This window comes from Ciconia boyciana, chromosome 3, assembly GCF_034638445.1.
Source record: "Ciconia boyciana chromosome 3, ASM3463844v1, whole genome shotgun sequence".
Lineage (NCBI taxonomy): Eukaryota > Metazoa > Chordata > Aves > Ciconiiformes > Ciconiidae > Ciconia > Ciconia boyciana.
In genome coordinates this window covers 22551757-22567649 of record NC_132936.1, presented here as the reverse complement: position 1 = coordinate 22567649, position 15893 = coordinate 22551757, and the positions used below count along the sequence as shown (strand labels likewise).

The 15893-nt window shown below is 36.5% G+C and overlaps 1 protein-coding gene across 8 annotated transcripts in view; it reads right to left on the bottom strand.

Moving 5' to 3' along the window:
- Positions 1-14306: 14306 nt before the first annotated feature.
- The window catches only part of SH3YL1 (SH3 and SYLF domain containing 1), a 50998-nt gene continuing 49411 nt past the window's right edge, over positions 14307-15893 (bottom strand). For all 8 annotated transcript variants that reach the window (XM_072855118.1, XM_072855114.1, XM_072855115.1 and 5 more), the window contains one exon: positions 14307-14879. In XM_072855118.1, coding sequence (XP_072711219.1) covers positions 14680-14879 — 200 coding nt within the window. In that variant the 3' untranslated portion in view covers positions 14307-14679. The remainder of the gene's footprint in view (positions 14880-15893) is intronic.

Genomic DNA, 15893 nt, shown 5'->3' with positions numbered 1-15893 from the left:
ACCTACATCGTATCTTCACCCTGAGTTATATTTGGCAATGTACAAGTATTTTGAAAGTCATGGGAAGTGAACAGACCTTGAAAAAATATGGATACTCCAAATGTTGATATCATTGCTGTAAACTTTTTCATTGCTCTGGTATTTGGAGTACTCTACACTGTTTAATTTGGGCTATTAACATTCCAAGTGAAAGTAGCAAGAACTCTACCATAAGTTTATCTTTCTTTGGCTAATCTTAACATGCACCCAAGTCTCTGTCTAAGCTTTCCAGGAACCACATGGTATGGTTATATTTCAGAAGCACATTATCTACACTGTCTGCTTTAGCCATTTTACTGACACTGCCTAAGTGGCCCCCCTGGAAGCACTTACCTCTCTCCAGTGACTATGTAGGGAGTTTGCTCTTCTAATTTTTCTCTTCTGAATCAGAGCAAAATTAGATCTTACAGTAGACTAAACCAAACGATGCCAATATGTCCACCAGTGTCAAGTTAGAGTTTTGATCCTTTAAATCTTATTCATGCAAGTAAATCAGCAGTGCTGCTTGTGGAGTGGAAGAGAAGCGGAGCTATGTTATTAAAGGTCACAGGACCAGAGCTTCAGAATATTTGTGGCTTTTGCTCCACTCGGCCTTAAAATTCCCATGCTCAGCCCCCTCCCTCCATTGCTGTATTTTAGCCAATTTCTAAGTAATATTCCCAGCACGATACAATCCTGAACTTCAAAGCAGGCTCTTATTTTTTTACAGATGTAGTAAAAGCACAGTTATGAAAATAAACATCAGCTAATAATATAATAATGATGGAAAGGGCAAGATGCAACATAGTCCAATCAAAGAGGTTCAGACCAGCATTACTTCTTCACCAAATACTACATACAGATACACACACATGCAGAGGCACTCATAAAAACTGCTACACAGAATCTACCCTTAGCTTATCTAGTCCCTCCACTTTATTACATACTGATGCAGTAAAGCCTTTTGGCATTAATTTAATAAATGCAATGAATACTTATAAAAAAGATACCGAAGAACAGGATTTGAAAGAATCTTCTTGCTCTGCAACCACAGTTTCACCTAGCTTCATTGTATTTTCCTTTAACATTCAAATCTGACATGTCAGTGCATAGGGGAAAGTTTGCATTTTCTTTACTACAGGCAATTACTAGACTGTTGTACTGTTACTGCAAGAAAAATGATGCCAGGTGAAGAAAAAAGGAAGGAAAGGACTGTAATTATAAAGCGCACATTTACAGCTTTCTGTATCTCTGATGCACACATTCCACTGCAGGGATTTCCATCCCTTTTTATTTCAGTAGTTAAGTTTCTTTGCTCTGAAAGGCCGTGAAATGCATAAACACAAATCTAAGAGCAATATGTATGAAAATTACTGAAAGACTGTAGGATGACAAAACTACTGGGAACAGGAGAAGAAAAGTCTCAGGGGGCTGTAACACCTGAAACACACTTGAAGAAAATTTTATTTTTCCCCATTTTTACTGAAATTATCCTTCAACATTTTTTCTCACATTTTTTGGGAAAAAAAAAGTAGATCTAAACACTTTCTATTTTAAAGAGTTTAAAAAATGGACAAGTCTTGTGAAAGGGAGGATTTTGTGGAAAAATCAGTTCTGTTGAAAAAATTACTTTTGTCAAAACCAAAACACATAGCTGTGATTCAAACAATCAGGGAAGACCACATGGCAAGAAGAGCACATTCCCCTTTCAGAACCCAGAAACTGGGACACCGGCCTCCATACACTTCTCAGTCCTTATGCAAGGATAGTCCCTTGCTGTCATCATTTCAGTTACACAGGTCTGCACATGGTATGCACATAGCTCTATGTCTGGGGTGGAGCTCTGTTAAAATGCAATGCAGGGAAAAAAAAATCTGTGGATGGTTAGCATAAGTGCTTATAGCATGCTGAATTTATAATTGTACAGCCTTTATTCTGAGGGAACTGAAATTCATGAGCTGGAAAAAATATATTTGAATAAACATTAATTAACACATTCACCTTTTCCACATAAATAGTGGAAATTCATACTAACATACATCGACTCATTTCACAAAGCATAGATACCATTGACATCCTTGTGCGTGCAATACTTCACTTAAGGTTATCTTGTTCCAGTACTAAGTAAGTCCTGCAATAGATTATTCACAATGTTTTCATTTAAGTTTGGCCATCATTTGAGTGGTACTTGGGCAGGTTTCATCTCGCTGCAGCAAAGGCTAGTTGTGTCATACCTGATGAAGGTACAAAACATGGGACAAAGACACTTACAGCTTCCTTGTGCTCAAAGTATCTGCTGACCTCATCTGCAGAACTAAAGATCTGTTTAAAATATATTGTCATTTGGGTTTAAGTTAATTTTGACACAAAAGAAAAACATGCAATATACCTGTACTATTTTAGGCATATCTAATTAATTGATCTTATCAGGAGTTGGCCATCGAATTCCGTCTAGCAGTAGAAAGTAGTGGGATATCCACAGTATTATTTTACTCAGTTATGCAAATTGAAAGGTTTTGTAGTGAGAAAAAGATAAAGATGACTATAGACAACTTAAGAGAGCTAGGTACAAGTGCTAGATTTAAAAGGCGAGATGCTGTTTAAGGATGCCAGCCATGTTATACAGCTGTTTTTCCAAGACATGAACACAAGGGTCAAAGGGACCATAGAAAGTCCCTTGGGGAAAGAAAGGTGAAGCGAATACTTGGCCGCTGCCTGAGAGGAAATGGGGAGCACACTGAAAGCAGGGGGAAAGGAAAAAGAAAAAATATAGATAGGCAATCTGACAAGCACAATGGCAACACTACACAGACTTTGCAGAACATGCAAGCAAAGAATAAAGATTTAGGTAAGAGAGAGGAATAAAGATTTCTTTACTTTTTAACCCTTTCCTGCATGTACCTCTGAATGAGTAAGAGACTGTTTGAAGAAAGCCAATTCCACATCACTGGTCATAGGTTCTTAGATGAAGGGATATTTTTTGCGGTGTCAAATACAGCTGACATGTCATGTCTCTTGTCATGCCCTCTCGAAGCAAAGAAGTGCAACCAAAGGATCCAGTTTAAGATTAAAAGAACTGTGATGATATTCCTGGTTACAAAAGCATGAGTGCAGACTAACCCTGGAGCTCTGACAGTTTTCAAAAGCTTTTCACCATTTTCATTTATTGCATTAAAATGTACATTGTTTCCTTGGACTTCCAGGTTTCGGGTCACACTCCAGAGGAAGAATTCCCTTTTCCTTCCTTATTCAAAAAATTACTAAGGGACATAATATATATTCAGGAACCAAGGCACCAGCAGGGATTAACCACATTGTTAATGCTTTCAGTTGACTCTACTTTCACTGCACCATGTAATTAAGTATCAATACATGTTGCAAAGGGTGACTGTATCATGGAAGGTAGAATCTATATTCGGTTCAGCAGGCACAAAGGAAATAGCTGCATAGGAAGAAGACATCTTTGTGGTTCAGTAAAGTGTGAAGTTCTCTAGTTTTTGAGCAGTGCACAGGACAATTACAGAGAGGAGGTATAGACCCCTGATGATCCATTTCCAGGAGGAAGTGTGAAAAAGGGCTTGAAGAGAACCTGAAAATTTTATTTTATTCCAGCAAATCAGTTGGAAAAGTCTTCAACAATTTTTGAAATAAACTTTGATGTGTTCCACTGCCCAGAATCATGTTTCCACTGAAGCCAATGGCAACGCTCCTGCAGATTTCAGTGGCTATAAAATCAAGATGTGACTGTTGATAAAGAAGATAGTGCTACATAATTCATTTTGTGCTTAGAGACTTCAGACCAGATTTGTTAAGATTTTTTAATTGCTCAGCTGCCATTGAACTAAGTAGAGGCAGGCAGTGTAATAATACTCTTCTGTAATATCTGAATCAGATTAGAGGACTTAAGTCTTAAAGCCATTGTATAAATCCCTATGATCAACTAATACTTCAGATCACTTAAACTGATCATGTTCATATTTTTAATTCAAGCAGTAGCCTCAAACATAATATGTTTTTTTCATCCAAGGTTATATGTTAGTTATCTGTTGGTATCTGTTTTCTTGGTTTAGCTTCTGCTATCTGCAGAAAACTTTGAAAAACAAACACAATGAATCTATGGAAATTATGCATTTGTTTAGACATGTCAGAATTTTAAGCCTTATTACTCTTCTAATTCTATTAACCTTTACTTATCTCCTTGTTAGGCTTCTTGTTAGAATAGGTGTCTACATTGTTCAGACACCTACTCTGGTTTTCATGGCAGCTTATAAAATACTTCCATTAAAATCCAGAAAGGAACTCTCCATCTATCATGGAGGTGCATGACTTTCTTTAAAAACAACAGCCTAGACTTTGCTAGGGAAGAAGGACTTTTTATCTTTGTGACAGAAATCTCAGCTGACAGCCCTGTTTATGCTACAGAAAATAATGACTGCTGACAGTCTCAAGGACCACCCAGTGGGTTATTTACATTTGAAACATTTGAAATCAACTCTGTTTAGATAATGTTTCAGTTTTGCATCTGGCTTGCCTGCACATGTTGCTTGTATGCTGTATTAAAGTTAGTACGTCTCATTGGAACGGTAATCAATAATGTCCAAGTTTCATACTGTCAGCCAGGATCTATTAATGTGAAACCGCTGAGTTTCATGTTAAACATTTTGTTCATTTGGATTTTGGAGCCCAGTTGTTAACAGAAAACTCTTCATGTTTAAGAAAACTGGCATTTTAAAAATGTAAGTGAGTAACATTTAGGCTTTTTATTCTGACATCACCCTCAGGAGAAGAATATAAATAGAATTTTTTAATATTATAACATGTAAAATAAAGATATTCCAGGCTACCTGAGTTTCCTTAGGCTTGGTATGTTAGATATCATCAACAATCAATATTGTTAAATTAAGAGCCCTAGATTAAGATAATCCCTTTAGCAACATATGACTTGAACAATTTTAAGAAATAACAGCTTTTCATAAGATCTGTATTTTCCTCAGTTCACAAGTTCTTTTTTCAGCTCACTATTTTCCATCTCTTTGTTTTGCCAAGAATACTTCTAAACTGATCAAAAGAAGAATAAGTCAAAGGGTGTTCTACTAATCTAAAACAATTCTCTGAATATCAAGTTAGATAGATACATATTTTTATCCAGTATTTGTCTTAGGACCAAAAAAGGCAATGATGAAATAAGCAGATAGCTTGAGTGTGTCAAAACTAGCAACTAAGATTAGTATCCCATATTAATTCATATTACCGAAGTAGATATGAACTTACATTGCTGTTAATTCTATCTTTCCCTTTCTTAGATTTTCCATTCTTCATTCACAGTGGCAGTGATCCATAGTTTCAGTTCATGTTCCAGTTTGGAAACTTTTGTTAATAGGATTTGAAATTGTGTCTCCTTGCTTAATTTAGTAGGTCATGGAGAAAAAATCATACTTATTTCTGAAATGCGAGAACAAAATATTTATATACAGAGATCATCCTGAAGGATTGCCAACAAAATGATATTAGGATGACAGTTTCAAGGAACAAGTTAATCTTCTCTACTACAGACTCCAGAAACCACTCTAGAAGGCATTTCATGCAACCTACCTCTCTCAGCTGACTGCTTTGGAAAACCAGACACCTAACTTGGGAAGACTCCTAAACCTACTTGAACAGGTACCTGAAAGTAGATGGCACAAATCTAGGTATATTTTCAAAAATAAAAATGCTCTTTGGATGATGTGTTTGTTGCTGCTGAATATCCTTCCCCTCCACTTTTGTTTTTGTTTTTTAACATTTACCAGCAATGTGGCAATGAGTGCTACTCTACAGAAGGGGACCTCTGTGTATCAGAAGAAAAAGCCTTGCTACAAGAGGAAAATTCTTGACATCACAAAATACTCTAACTTAAACTAAGGTAATGTTCCAAATCTTGAGAAGGCAAAACAAGGAAATATCTATAGGATTTTACTTTTTATATAGCAAATTCTTTTTTATGCTATCCAAAGAGCAATTGTGATTAGGAATCTTCAAAAAGAAAGTCTGTTTCCTTTGGCTGCCATGTTCATGACCATAGTCCAAGGGATCTACAGGAAAAGATGCTGGCAACCTGGACAGTAATCTGCAGAGAAGGTCAGGGCTGTTTCAGAGCTTCAGTTGTAATTGGCTTCAAACATGTGAAGTGTATGGGATGCCCTTTTAAATGACAGAAGTAACTGACCAGAAGATGGTAATATAGGAAAAAAAATGCTTAGCATTGACTTATGCAACGTCAGTATCCTCTCTGCTAGGAATGTGAGCTACTGGAAAGCTACATTAAGAGTGTGTATTGCTTGAAAGTGTGATGGCCATGGAGAAAATACTGATTGGATTCTCCTCAGAGGCATATAAATATATCAATAATCTCTGTCTTACACTGTAATTTGAGCAGCAGCCTGGCTCCTAGGACAGTCAGCAGAGTAATGTAGATTTTAAATAAATGTAGCACCACTTAACATTTAAAGTCTAACTCAAAGCTACCAAAAGAATCCCACAGATGTAAAATCAGCTGGAACAGGCCCAAGTATTTTCAGCATTGCCAGAAGGAAACAACGGGTTAGTCTGAAAAGCATGAAATCAGATATGCAAAAGAAGTGATGCAAAACACATCAAACACAATCTTAGGCTGTGAAATCTTAGAGCAGCTTGTCCCGGTTCACATTTGTAAGAATCTGATGGCTGACAAGAAACCAATTAGAATAAGAGACTGATGTTTTGAATTTCTGGCTTAACTGTGGCCTTAATTTTGACATCAAATATGACAGAAGGCAATTGGAAACATTAAAATACAAAACACACTAAAGGGAATACCAGGCTGAGAGCAAGTAATAGCCTGAGACAGGTTTTAAAAGGTAATGGGCAGATCCGGTTTCCAGAAAAAATGACCACCACAGAATATAACTCAAATTAAAAACAGTATTTTAACAGACATCTCCTCTGCTTAAAAAAAAGTTCATTTTGGCCCAGATTTCTGCAGTTGGCAAGATCTTACAGAATGGCACCTATTTAAGTGACTTGATACTTTAGTAATCAAAAATGTCTCCCAAGCAGCTGGAACTGTCAATCTGTGACAATACCTTTGCATCCAGGTGCTTTATTTATTTCCCTCAACAGCATTATCTAAATTTACTGTGAGGCATAACTCACATTTAATTGTGTAAAAATTAAAGTCTAAAATGATTTAAAACCCTTGGAGAGAAGGATTTGACTAGCATTTGCATTTGGGGGAAAAGAAATGTCTGAAAGCATAAAAAGCACTGCAAATATTGTGAAAACAGGACATTCAGAAACTCAGAATTCTAATAATGTTTGTTGTGAGACCATGTATTTGATTTGACAGAACAATTTTCATTTACAGGAATGATGTGAGAATGTAGTCTGCCAAAGCCAGTTAACTAGTCTCTTCTTTTTTTCCCAACTAACTATTTGGTACAGTGGTTAGCATTACTCAAGTGTTGAGAGGGAGGCCACAGGAAGGTTAGGTATAATTGCCCCAGATACTGTCAAACATAGTCCTCGAGCATTCAGCAAGTCAGATACTAAAAGGCCATGCATAGCACAGGAGCAGTACAAGACTGGAAAAGGATACACAGGGGGAAAAGAAGAAGAGAGGAGGGGAAACTCTTTGCCTCAAAATTTCTTAAACAATAAAATTACCTATGATTATTGGTTTTGTGAATGGAATTAATGGTATTCAGTAGTTTATGGAAACACTTCATATACTTAAAATGACCTTCAGGCTCATATTACCACTACAGACAATGTCCTCAGGTTCAACAAGCAAGCAGCTCCTGGTTCTTCAGCTAGGCAAATCTTCCATGTGGTAGACAGCTATGTTTAGCTCCTCTAGGCACTGCCCGGCTTGCTTTCTCTACCTCTCCTATAGAGTTGTATAAAAGAAATTCTAGCTTTAGGCTAGAAATATGCATAAGTGTGCTAGGAGTATTTGCCTTTTCCATAAGGTTAAATGGAAGGTAAACTTTGCCAGGTAAAAGGTTCAAGAACTGCTTTTATAAAGGCAGATGCAAAGACTCACCTTACTGATGCAGATGGCAGAATTCTCTGAAGTCTACAGTTACAGGAATTTTTATTTCTACTGTTAAAAAAAAAGATGTAGGTAAAGAATTACAGGATGGATCGCATATATAGAAGAACACGTGGATATCAATCTAGCATCAGGGTTAGTATGCATTAGTGCATCCACTTCTGACATTTAGGGAACTATTTGCACTTAATTTTGGATGAAATTAACTAAAACCTTTTCCAAAGGATGAAGCTTGCTATTTCTTTTTATGTATTTTTCTTACATTAGTTATGGCATAGGAAAAGCCCAAAAGGTTTTCTTTGCAGTATTTCTAATTCAATTAAGAGCAAGAACCAATTAAAAACTCACAAATGGTTTCCCACAAACTTTCAGACTGAAGTGTTGGATAAATTTAGATTGTCAATACAACCTAATTTGATTTCAAAATGTTCTGGCCAAGTTTTTTAGAAATAGATGCCTATAGGTAGGATGCTGTGTCTATATTTAGGTAACACAGAAGAAAGGTCTACATTTCAAAAGCACTGTGCATCTAAGTACCCATAATAAATCAACATAAGCAGCTGCAGTTCAGCTCCCTTTAGATCAGACAATTATTTTAAAGATCTACTACAAAGGCTACATAACCAACTATTTTTGTCTTCCTTATGATCATATAGGTATAAGCTGTGTATTGAATTGGTAGAAATGTATGCAATATTTAAGACTGTAAAGTTTGACACAATTTGTAAAAAGCTGGTTTAAAAATTCGTGCAAGTATGATTAGAGCTACTGTAGAAATGTCTTGAGCTTTTAAAGTAGAAACTCAGCCATTTTTCAAGGAGATGCCAGTACTCAACCCTGAGGAATTTCCTCCTGCCATCCTACTCCCAATTTATTAAGGCAAACAGAACAGAACATCATTGAGGAAGACATTCAGTCAGACTGAGCTGGTCCTTATCCAAACGTGGATCCAAAATAACCACCCAGTGCGTGTGTGTACGTGTGTGTGTATGCACACACAGAGAGAGTGAAACAGAACAGATAATCAGGAACGACCAGCCGGAGATGATTTTGTGGAAGGTTCAATAAACAGGAATGTTTGGCCTGATATGAGAAGGCAGAGTGGGATTACATGTTTACTTGTTGCTGAAGAACTGGAGATATTAGCCACGACAAAAATTTACACCTACAGCTAACAGAAGTTTATTTTTTGGTCAGCAATAGCCTGCAAGGCAAAAAAATGGAGGAAAATGTCAGATCAAAAGTTTTGCAGTTATACTTATTACCAAAGTTAATTTTAAAAATTGTGAGTTGAAGTTAAATTACTAGTAAATTAACAGATTTTTGCAGAACAGATACTGCAAAGAATAGAATTTGAACACACTGTAATTATGGTTTTAGTCATGTACTTAAAAGTATGGCAAACGAACGTAAATTGACAAAATGATGTTGGCTGTCAAAGAGATGTGTTAGGAATAAACTAAATAAGGTTTACATAACTTTTTTAAATTGCTGAAAGCATTCATACCATTTTAAATAGTTAATTAAAGTGGATGCGTTAATTAAAACGTGGAAGAAAGATCTCTTGATAACAGTTGCATGCTGTTTCTGTTTAACAACGAGCTGATGAAATGCCTGTAAGAAAGAAAAAACTTTTTTTTCATTTTTCCACCTGCATTTTGTATCTTTGGCTGGTATCAGGATAAAATGAGTACTTTGAGTTTTAAGCTAATCTTAATGGTTTAAAGATAAACTCTAAAACGTATCATCCTGTCCCATCCTGTCCCAAATAAGAATACTTTTCTTATTTACATCATTTGTTGACAGGCAGTTCCCTAAATACTCTGAATACTGAAAAGTCTGGAACTATGGAGCTGTCAGATATTATTGTTTCACCATTACAAACATTATGTAAAACTTGGTGTATTTAATAATTACGGTGTTTTTCTGAGTTTTTGAAAGGATTCTCCTTGCAAAACTAACAGACCAGTTAGTCAGCTGATGTAAATTTTGCTAAATGCTGATATAAATCAGATATCAAGTCTTTTGAAGTTTTATTATATGGAAAGTGTGGATTTGAAGAAACTAAGCTGTCATTTGTCTTGTAACCACATAAAACAGAGGAGAAAGAGAGGGAGTCTTGATCCAAAAGCTGATGAGGAGATTGTATGCACTAGGATCTTCCTGTGAGTTGAACTCCTGCTGGACAGACTTGGTAGGTAGTCTTGTTACCATCAATGTATATTCTCCGGTATGCTTTTCTTTTGGAAAAAAACGGTTAGCTTGATGACAGTAGATTGGACAGTGAACAGCCTCACAAGGAAAAACTTGCACACACTGAACAAACTCAGACCAGTGGAGAAGCTACATCGTCTTAACACGTCTAAGGCTCTAGAAGTCCCTTCCTGTAAGTGATAGAGGGAGCTTAGGAACTAATTAAAACTCAGGTTTGAAAATATGGGTAGGGGGAAAATACAGTTTAGGGAGACTATGGAAACTGTTAAAAGAGGAACAAGACTACTTCCCTTTATCTTTCTCCAGTTGTAAGCAATGAAAGCTATCACAAATGGATATAGATGGTAAGGCTTTAATCTTGGACTTACCTCAAAAAAACTTGTTTAGTCCTCTCAGCTATTATAAGGAATATCTCTGAGTCCACTGGAAACCAAGCAAAACCCAAACTCATACTGAGGGTGAGAATAAAAGAAGTTTTCATTCTTTTTGTCCTTCAACTGTGATATTTACACAAGCATTTCAGTCCCTGAAAGGATAAACCTTAGGCCACAGACAGCAGGAAGACGCATTCAAATGCTCCTAGCAGACAAATAATTTGATATTTTATAAAAGACCAGAGTGGGTAAAAACTATGCAAACCTGACATCAATATGTGTACACGTTAGTGAAAACACACCAGCTAGACCTGTCAGAAGGAAGCTCCTCTGTAGCACACCTTGCAACACTGATCCACCAGTCCAGTGACCCATCGATAATCACATCCAGAGAAAAGCTTAGAAGTACAATGGAAAAAAATATTTCTGGACACCACGGAATTAAAAATTTTAAGCCTATAAAATGGTAATCCATAAGACTTCTTCCAAGAAAGAATTCTACTTTGACTATTTAGGATGGTGAAACATTTAATGTTAAAATCAATTATGATTAAGTTACCTGATGATGTTGAACACAGAATGTACAGTCCTACCTATCACACTTTGGGAATTACCTTGCTCAAAAGAAAGCCTACGAAGACTGACAGGAAATTGGGCTGCCATGTATAAAATATAGCCACAAAATAAATATGGAAAGTACCTGTATTATATAGAGAGGAATTACTATTGTCTGATTAACTGTGCTTGAGCAATAAAAATAGGTTTTTTATATGCTGAAGGTAACTGCTTATATGAGCAAGATGATGAATTGAACCTGCTCAACACCACAGCAGAAGTACTTTGCCTGTAATCTCTGTACCTTTTATTAAGTATCCCCTTGAGGGAACTCCATGGCTCCATAACCCATCTTTTCTCTTCTAGTACAACTACCTACTGATTTGGTCTTACACATATCTATCCTACCAACCCCCCACCAAAACCCAGATGCCAGGCACCTCATAACTGGTCTACAAACATGTTTAATACTTTGTGCTAGAGGCACCATCTTCTTCAATATCTTCTCTTTCTTCTGGATCTGGGTCAGGCATCCTGTAGCAAAGGAGAACATGGACTTTGTTTCATGGAAAACCTCTCTTACCAGAACATAAGCATCTCTTGGGTGCCTCTGTATATCTCTAGGTTTTTGTTCCTAGACCTACTGCAGAAAACCTGCTACATAACTACCTGTTCTTTACAGATTTCTTAGTTTACAGAATTGTGCAGACTGCCTTTCACTGTAAAGCCCATAACTAAAAACACTTTTGGAATTAGCCTAAGCCTACTGACATGGGTTGATCCAGCCTGTGTCAAAGGCATGTAGAATCAGGCAGTAGCATTCTGTAGTGCTTCAAGAGGGTTTGTTTTTGACAACCAATGGCTTTTCTTGCTCTAGGCTAATTCACTGAATCTTCTCTTTCCTATGTTATATTCAGAGGAAGAAGGGAATTTTCCAGGTAGGAGATACACTTCCCATTTCATATTTCCCCTTCAAAACGTGGCTTGGATTTAGTAACTAACCAGTACTATCCTGCAGAGTCTACAGACTATCATGAACACTTAGATTAGACAACCCTCATTTTTCCTGAACTGAGCTAAGTCAATCCAAGAAACTAAATTTACATAAACAATAAAAAGATTTTGCTGTGCAAGTTCATAAATTCTGACAGTTTCATGGAAGCAGACACTTGAGATGAGTTAAGAAGCTTTAACAACCCTACACAAAGGCAAGCATAGTGGCTGAAAAAGCAGACAGCATTCTGGAAATGGCTAATTAATTACTGCAACACAATTCTGCTAGTGGATGCTTCAGCTTGTACTGCATAACTAAAGTGCAGCAACAGGGTATAATAAATGCAGGAGTGATTCTTTGTGAATATGTGGCATATCTAGCTTCTGGGTCTATGATATTATTATTAATCCTGTCCACTGAGTCTTGATATTAGATGATTCAGTGTTTCCTTGCTTAATAAGCAATAGATGCCATCTATGGAAGATAGGCAAACACAGGATTTGCTTTCTGGCAGATGCTACAACAGTCCTAAAGGCATATGTTAACATTTCCACTGCAGCTATGTAAGGTTATATAACTCACTCCAACTGGTTGGAAATACTTTCTAAAAAAATACCTGCAAGCAGTATGGATCTGTTTGGTGGTGGTATCTGTCTGAAGACAGATCACATACATCTGTCTTGTCTATGAGGCAAAGAATATGAAGGATTTTCATTGAAAGGTAGTAAACACATTTGACTATAGTCTCAGTCTCTTCTGTCTCATTTTGAGTTTATAAAAAATGTGTGGCCCAGTCTGAAAGAAATTCAGAAACTTTTGCCAATGAGTGGAGCAGAGTGATTTTTGCCAATGAGTGGAGTGGATTTCTGGAATGATCCAGAAACTTTTGCCAATTAATGGAGCGGAATGATTTTCTACTGATGATTAAGTCTTCCTCTATACTAGGCTTAACCTTGCCATTCAGATGGGATAACTTAAAGCTAAATAGCACCTGATAGATTAGTAGATCATAACAGCAGATCAGCTGCAACTTGGTTGCTGGAAAGATCAGACATACTAATTTTCCATCTGATACTCATGGCACTGTTAGAAGAAACAAGGTGTTAACAAAATACATTTTCAAGTGGGGAAAAGACGAGACTGAAGAAGCATAATTATCATCTTGGCATTAACTCCATATAAGAGGCAAATTCAGCATATCCAGCAACGAGAAAGAAACTAAACAGGTTCTCAAAAACTCCAAGTCTCATTCTCACCTCTGCTCTGATTTGTCACATCAACTTTCAAGTCAATATCTGCATCTGTAAAATGAAGTTGATTTACAAAAATACTCAAAATTAAGTTGAAATCTGAGAATGATAGTGCTACACTTTACCACTACATATATCCTTGTCCTGGTTTCAGCTGGGATAGAGTTAATTTTCTTCCTAGCAGCTGGTATAGTGCTGTGTTTTGAATTTAGTATGAGAATAACGTTGATAACACACTGATGGTTTAGTTGTTGCTAAGTAATGTTTACACTAGTCAAGGACTTTTCAGCTTCCCATGCTCTGCCAGGTGCACAAGAAGCTGGGAGGGGGCACAACCAGGACAGTTGACCCAAACTGGCCAAAGGGCTATTCCATACCATATGACGTCATGCTCAGTATATGAACTGGGGGGAGTTGGCCAGGGAGCAGTGATTGCTGCTCGGGGACTGGCTGGGTGTCGGTTGGCGAGCAATTGCATTGGGCATCACTTGTTTTGTATATTCTTTTATCATTATTATTACTATTATTATTTTCTCTTTCTCTGCTTTCCTATTAAACTTTCTTTATCTCAATCTATGGATTTTACTTTTTTTCCCTGATTCTCTCTGCCATCCCACTGTGGGGGTGGGAGGGTGAGCGAGTGGCTGTGTGGTACTTAGTTGCTGACTGGGGTTACGACAATCCTACAGATACAAATATCTTCCCTATCTTACTGATTTTAAAACCAAGCATAAATGTAATTGCTTCTGCCATACCTGCAAAAAAACATCTGTGTTTAGTAAAAGTAAAGAACTCCAACTCGGAAATGGTTTGAAGCAAATTTGAGAGCATTTATTACAGAAAGAGACCATAAATTATAATTTAATAGAAATCAATATTTTTTCAGCATGTCTAGTTAGAAATTGTTTGTAATTTTTCCCTCATGTAAAAAATAAATCCATATAGCAAGACAGAATTGAAACTAGACAGAAATTGGAGTACTTTTTATACAGCAACTTGCTCAAAATTAAACGTCATCATAAATTGACTATCACCTACTGTTTATTTAAGAAATAAGTTTAGGGAAAAGTTGAGGTCATTTAATGCATTTCAATTTTGTGTTAGAATAGTCTTGATGAAGAATCTAATTTTAATAAAATCTGAAAAGTTAAAATATATTTTTCAGTGTAAATATATTACTGCTTCAACTTTTTCTTCTATACAAGTTTAGTTGTTACTTATGGTAACATAATTAGCTGGAAAGATGCCAGTTTGTCCTCCTATTCTTCCTTCCCACCAATCAAACTGGGAATCTGTTTTGGTTGTGACTGTGATTTTGTCTCCAGCTTTGAAAGTCAAGTCACCTGGTTGTTGTCCTTCGAATGAGTAAAGTGCTGTCACTTCTACTGGATTGCTCCAAGAGTTACCTGAAGTGAAAGAAATTAAATAAAAATGAAATTACTAAACTGCACATACAGTAAGTCCTTAAATACAATATTCTTAAATGACAGTAGAAAACAGTGACAAAGACACCAAAATAATTTATCTGAGCATATAAATCACTGATAAAAACCCCCTTCACTTCCACTACATTCTTAGGTAAGTGAAATTTGGATTCTAGCCTACCAGCACAGTCTATTTAATAAATAAAGTAGTCCTCTACACAAAATAAAGATCAGCAATTTTTTCTATATGCCTTATATGGTCAAACAGAGACAGTGGGAACAAAAGCAGCACGTTGAAGAAAGTGCAAGTACTTCCTGAAAGACCATTGAACAGAACAACTTTCAGGTTTTAGTTTTGGTATGTATTCTCTGTGACAGTTTCGTCATAGATATTACAAAAATTAAAGCAGGGATTTTGATTTTTTAACAATATTCAGAATATAGGATAGTAAAATACAAAATAACTACAGCACTTCCCTTCTCTTTCCATAGGGTTTGCAGCATCTAGGATTTTGGTGTACCTCGCACATTGAATGAAACACACAAAATGTACTAGCAGAAAGAACGGATTATGGTTTGACGTACTGGAAGCGACCTGGCTCGCATAGTGATATTTTAGACCACATATACAAGTGGCTTTTATTCTCTTTCCACCAGGCTCCTACATAACTATTTCGGTCCTTAACTGGGGTTGGAATTGTGCCATGAGTCTTCTGATCTAGAGTTAAAATCACCCAAGGTCTTGGATACCATTATCCAGCCTCCACTCCTGTTGACACTTTTTTAGGCCATATCTCAATGTTTATTACTATTGAACTTTCAATCTCAGTGAGTATCTTCAATTTGCTAATAATTATGTTTGCTCTCAATTATTTTGACTGTCTGAACTATACAAGGTAGTTGTATTTGTTTAATGTTTATTTAGAAAACAGTTAAATCTCTCGCATGAATGCATCTAAAAGTGAAAAATGGAAGGTGCAACGGAAGACTAGTTCA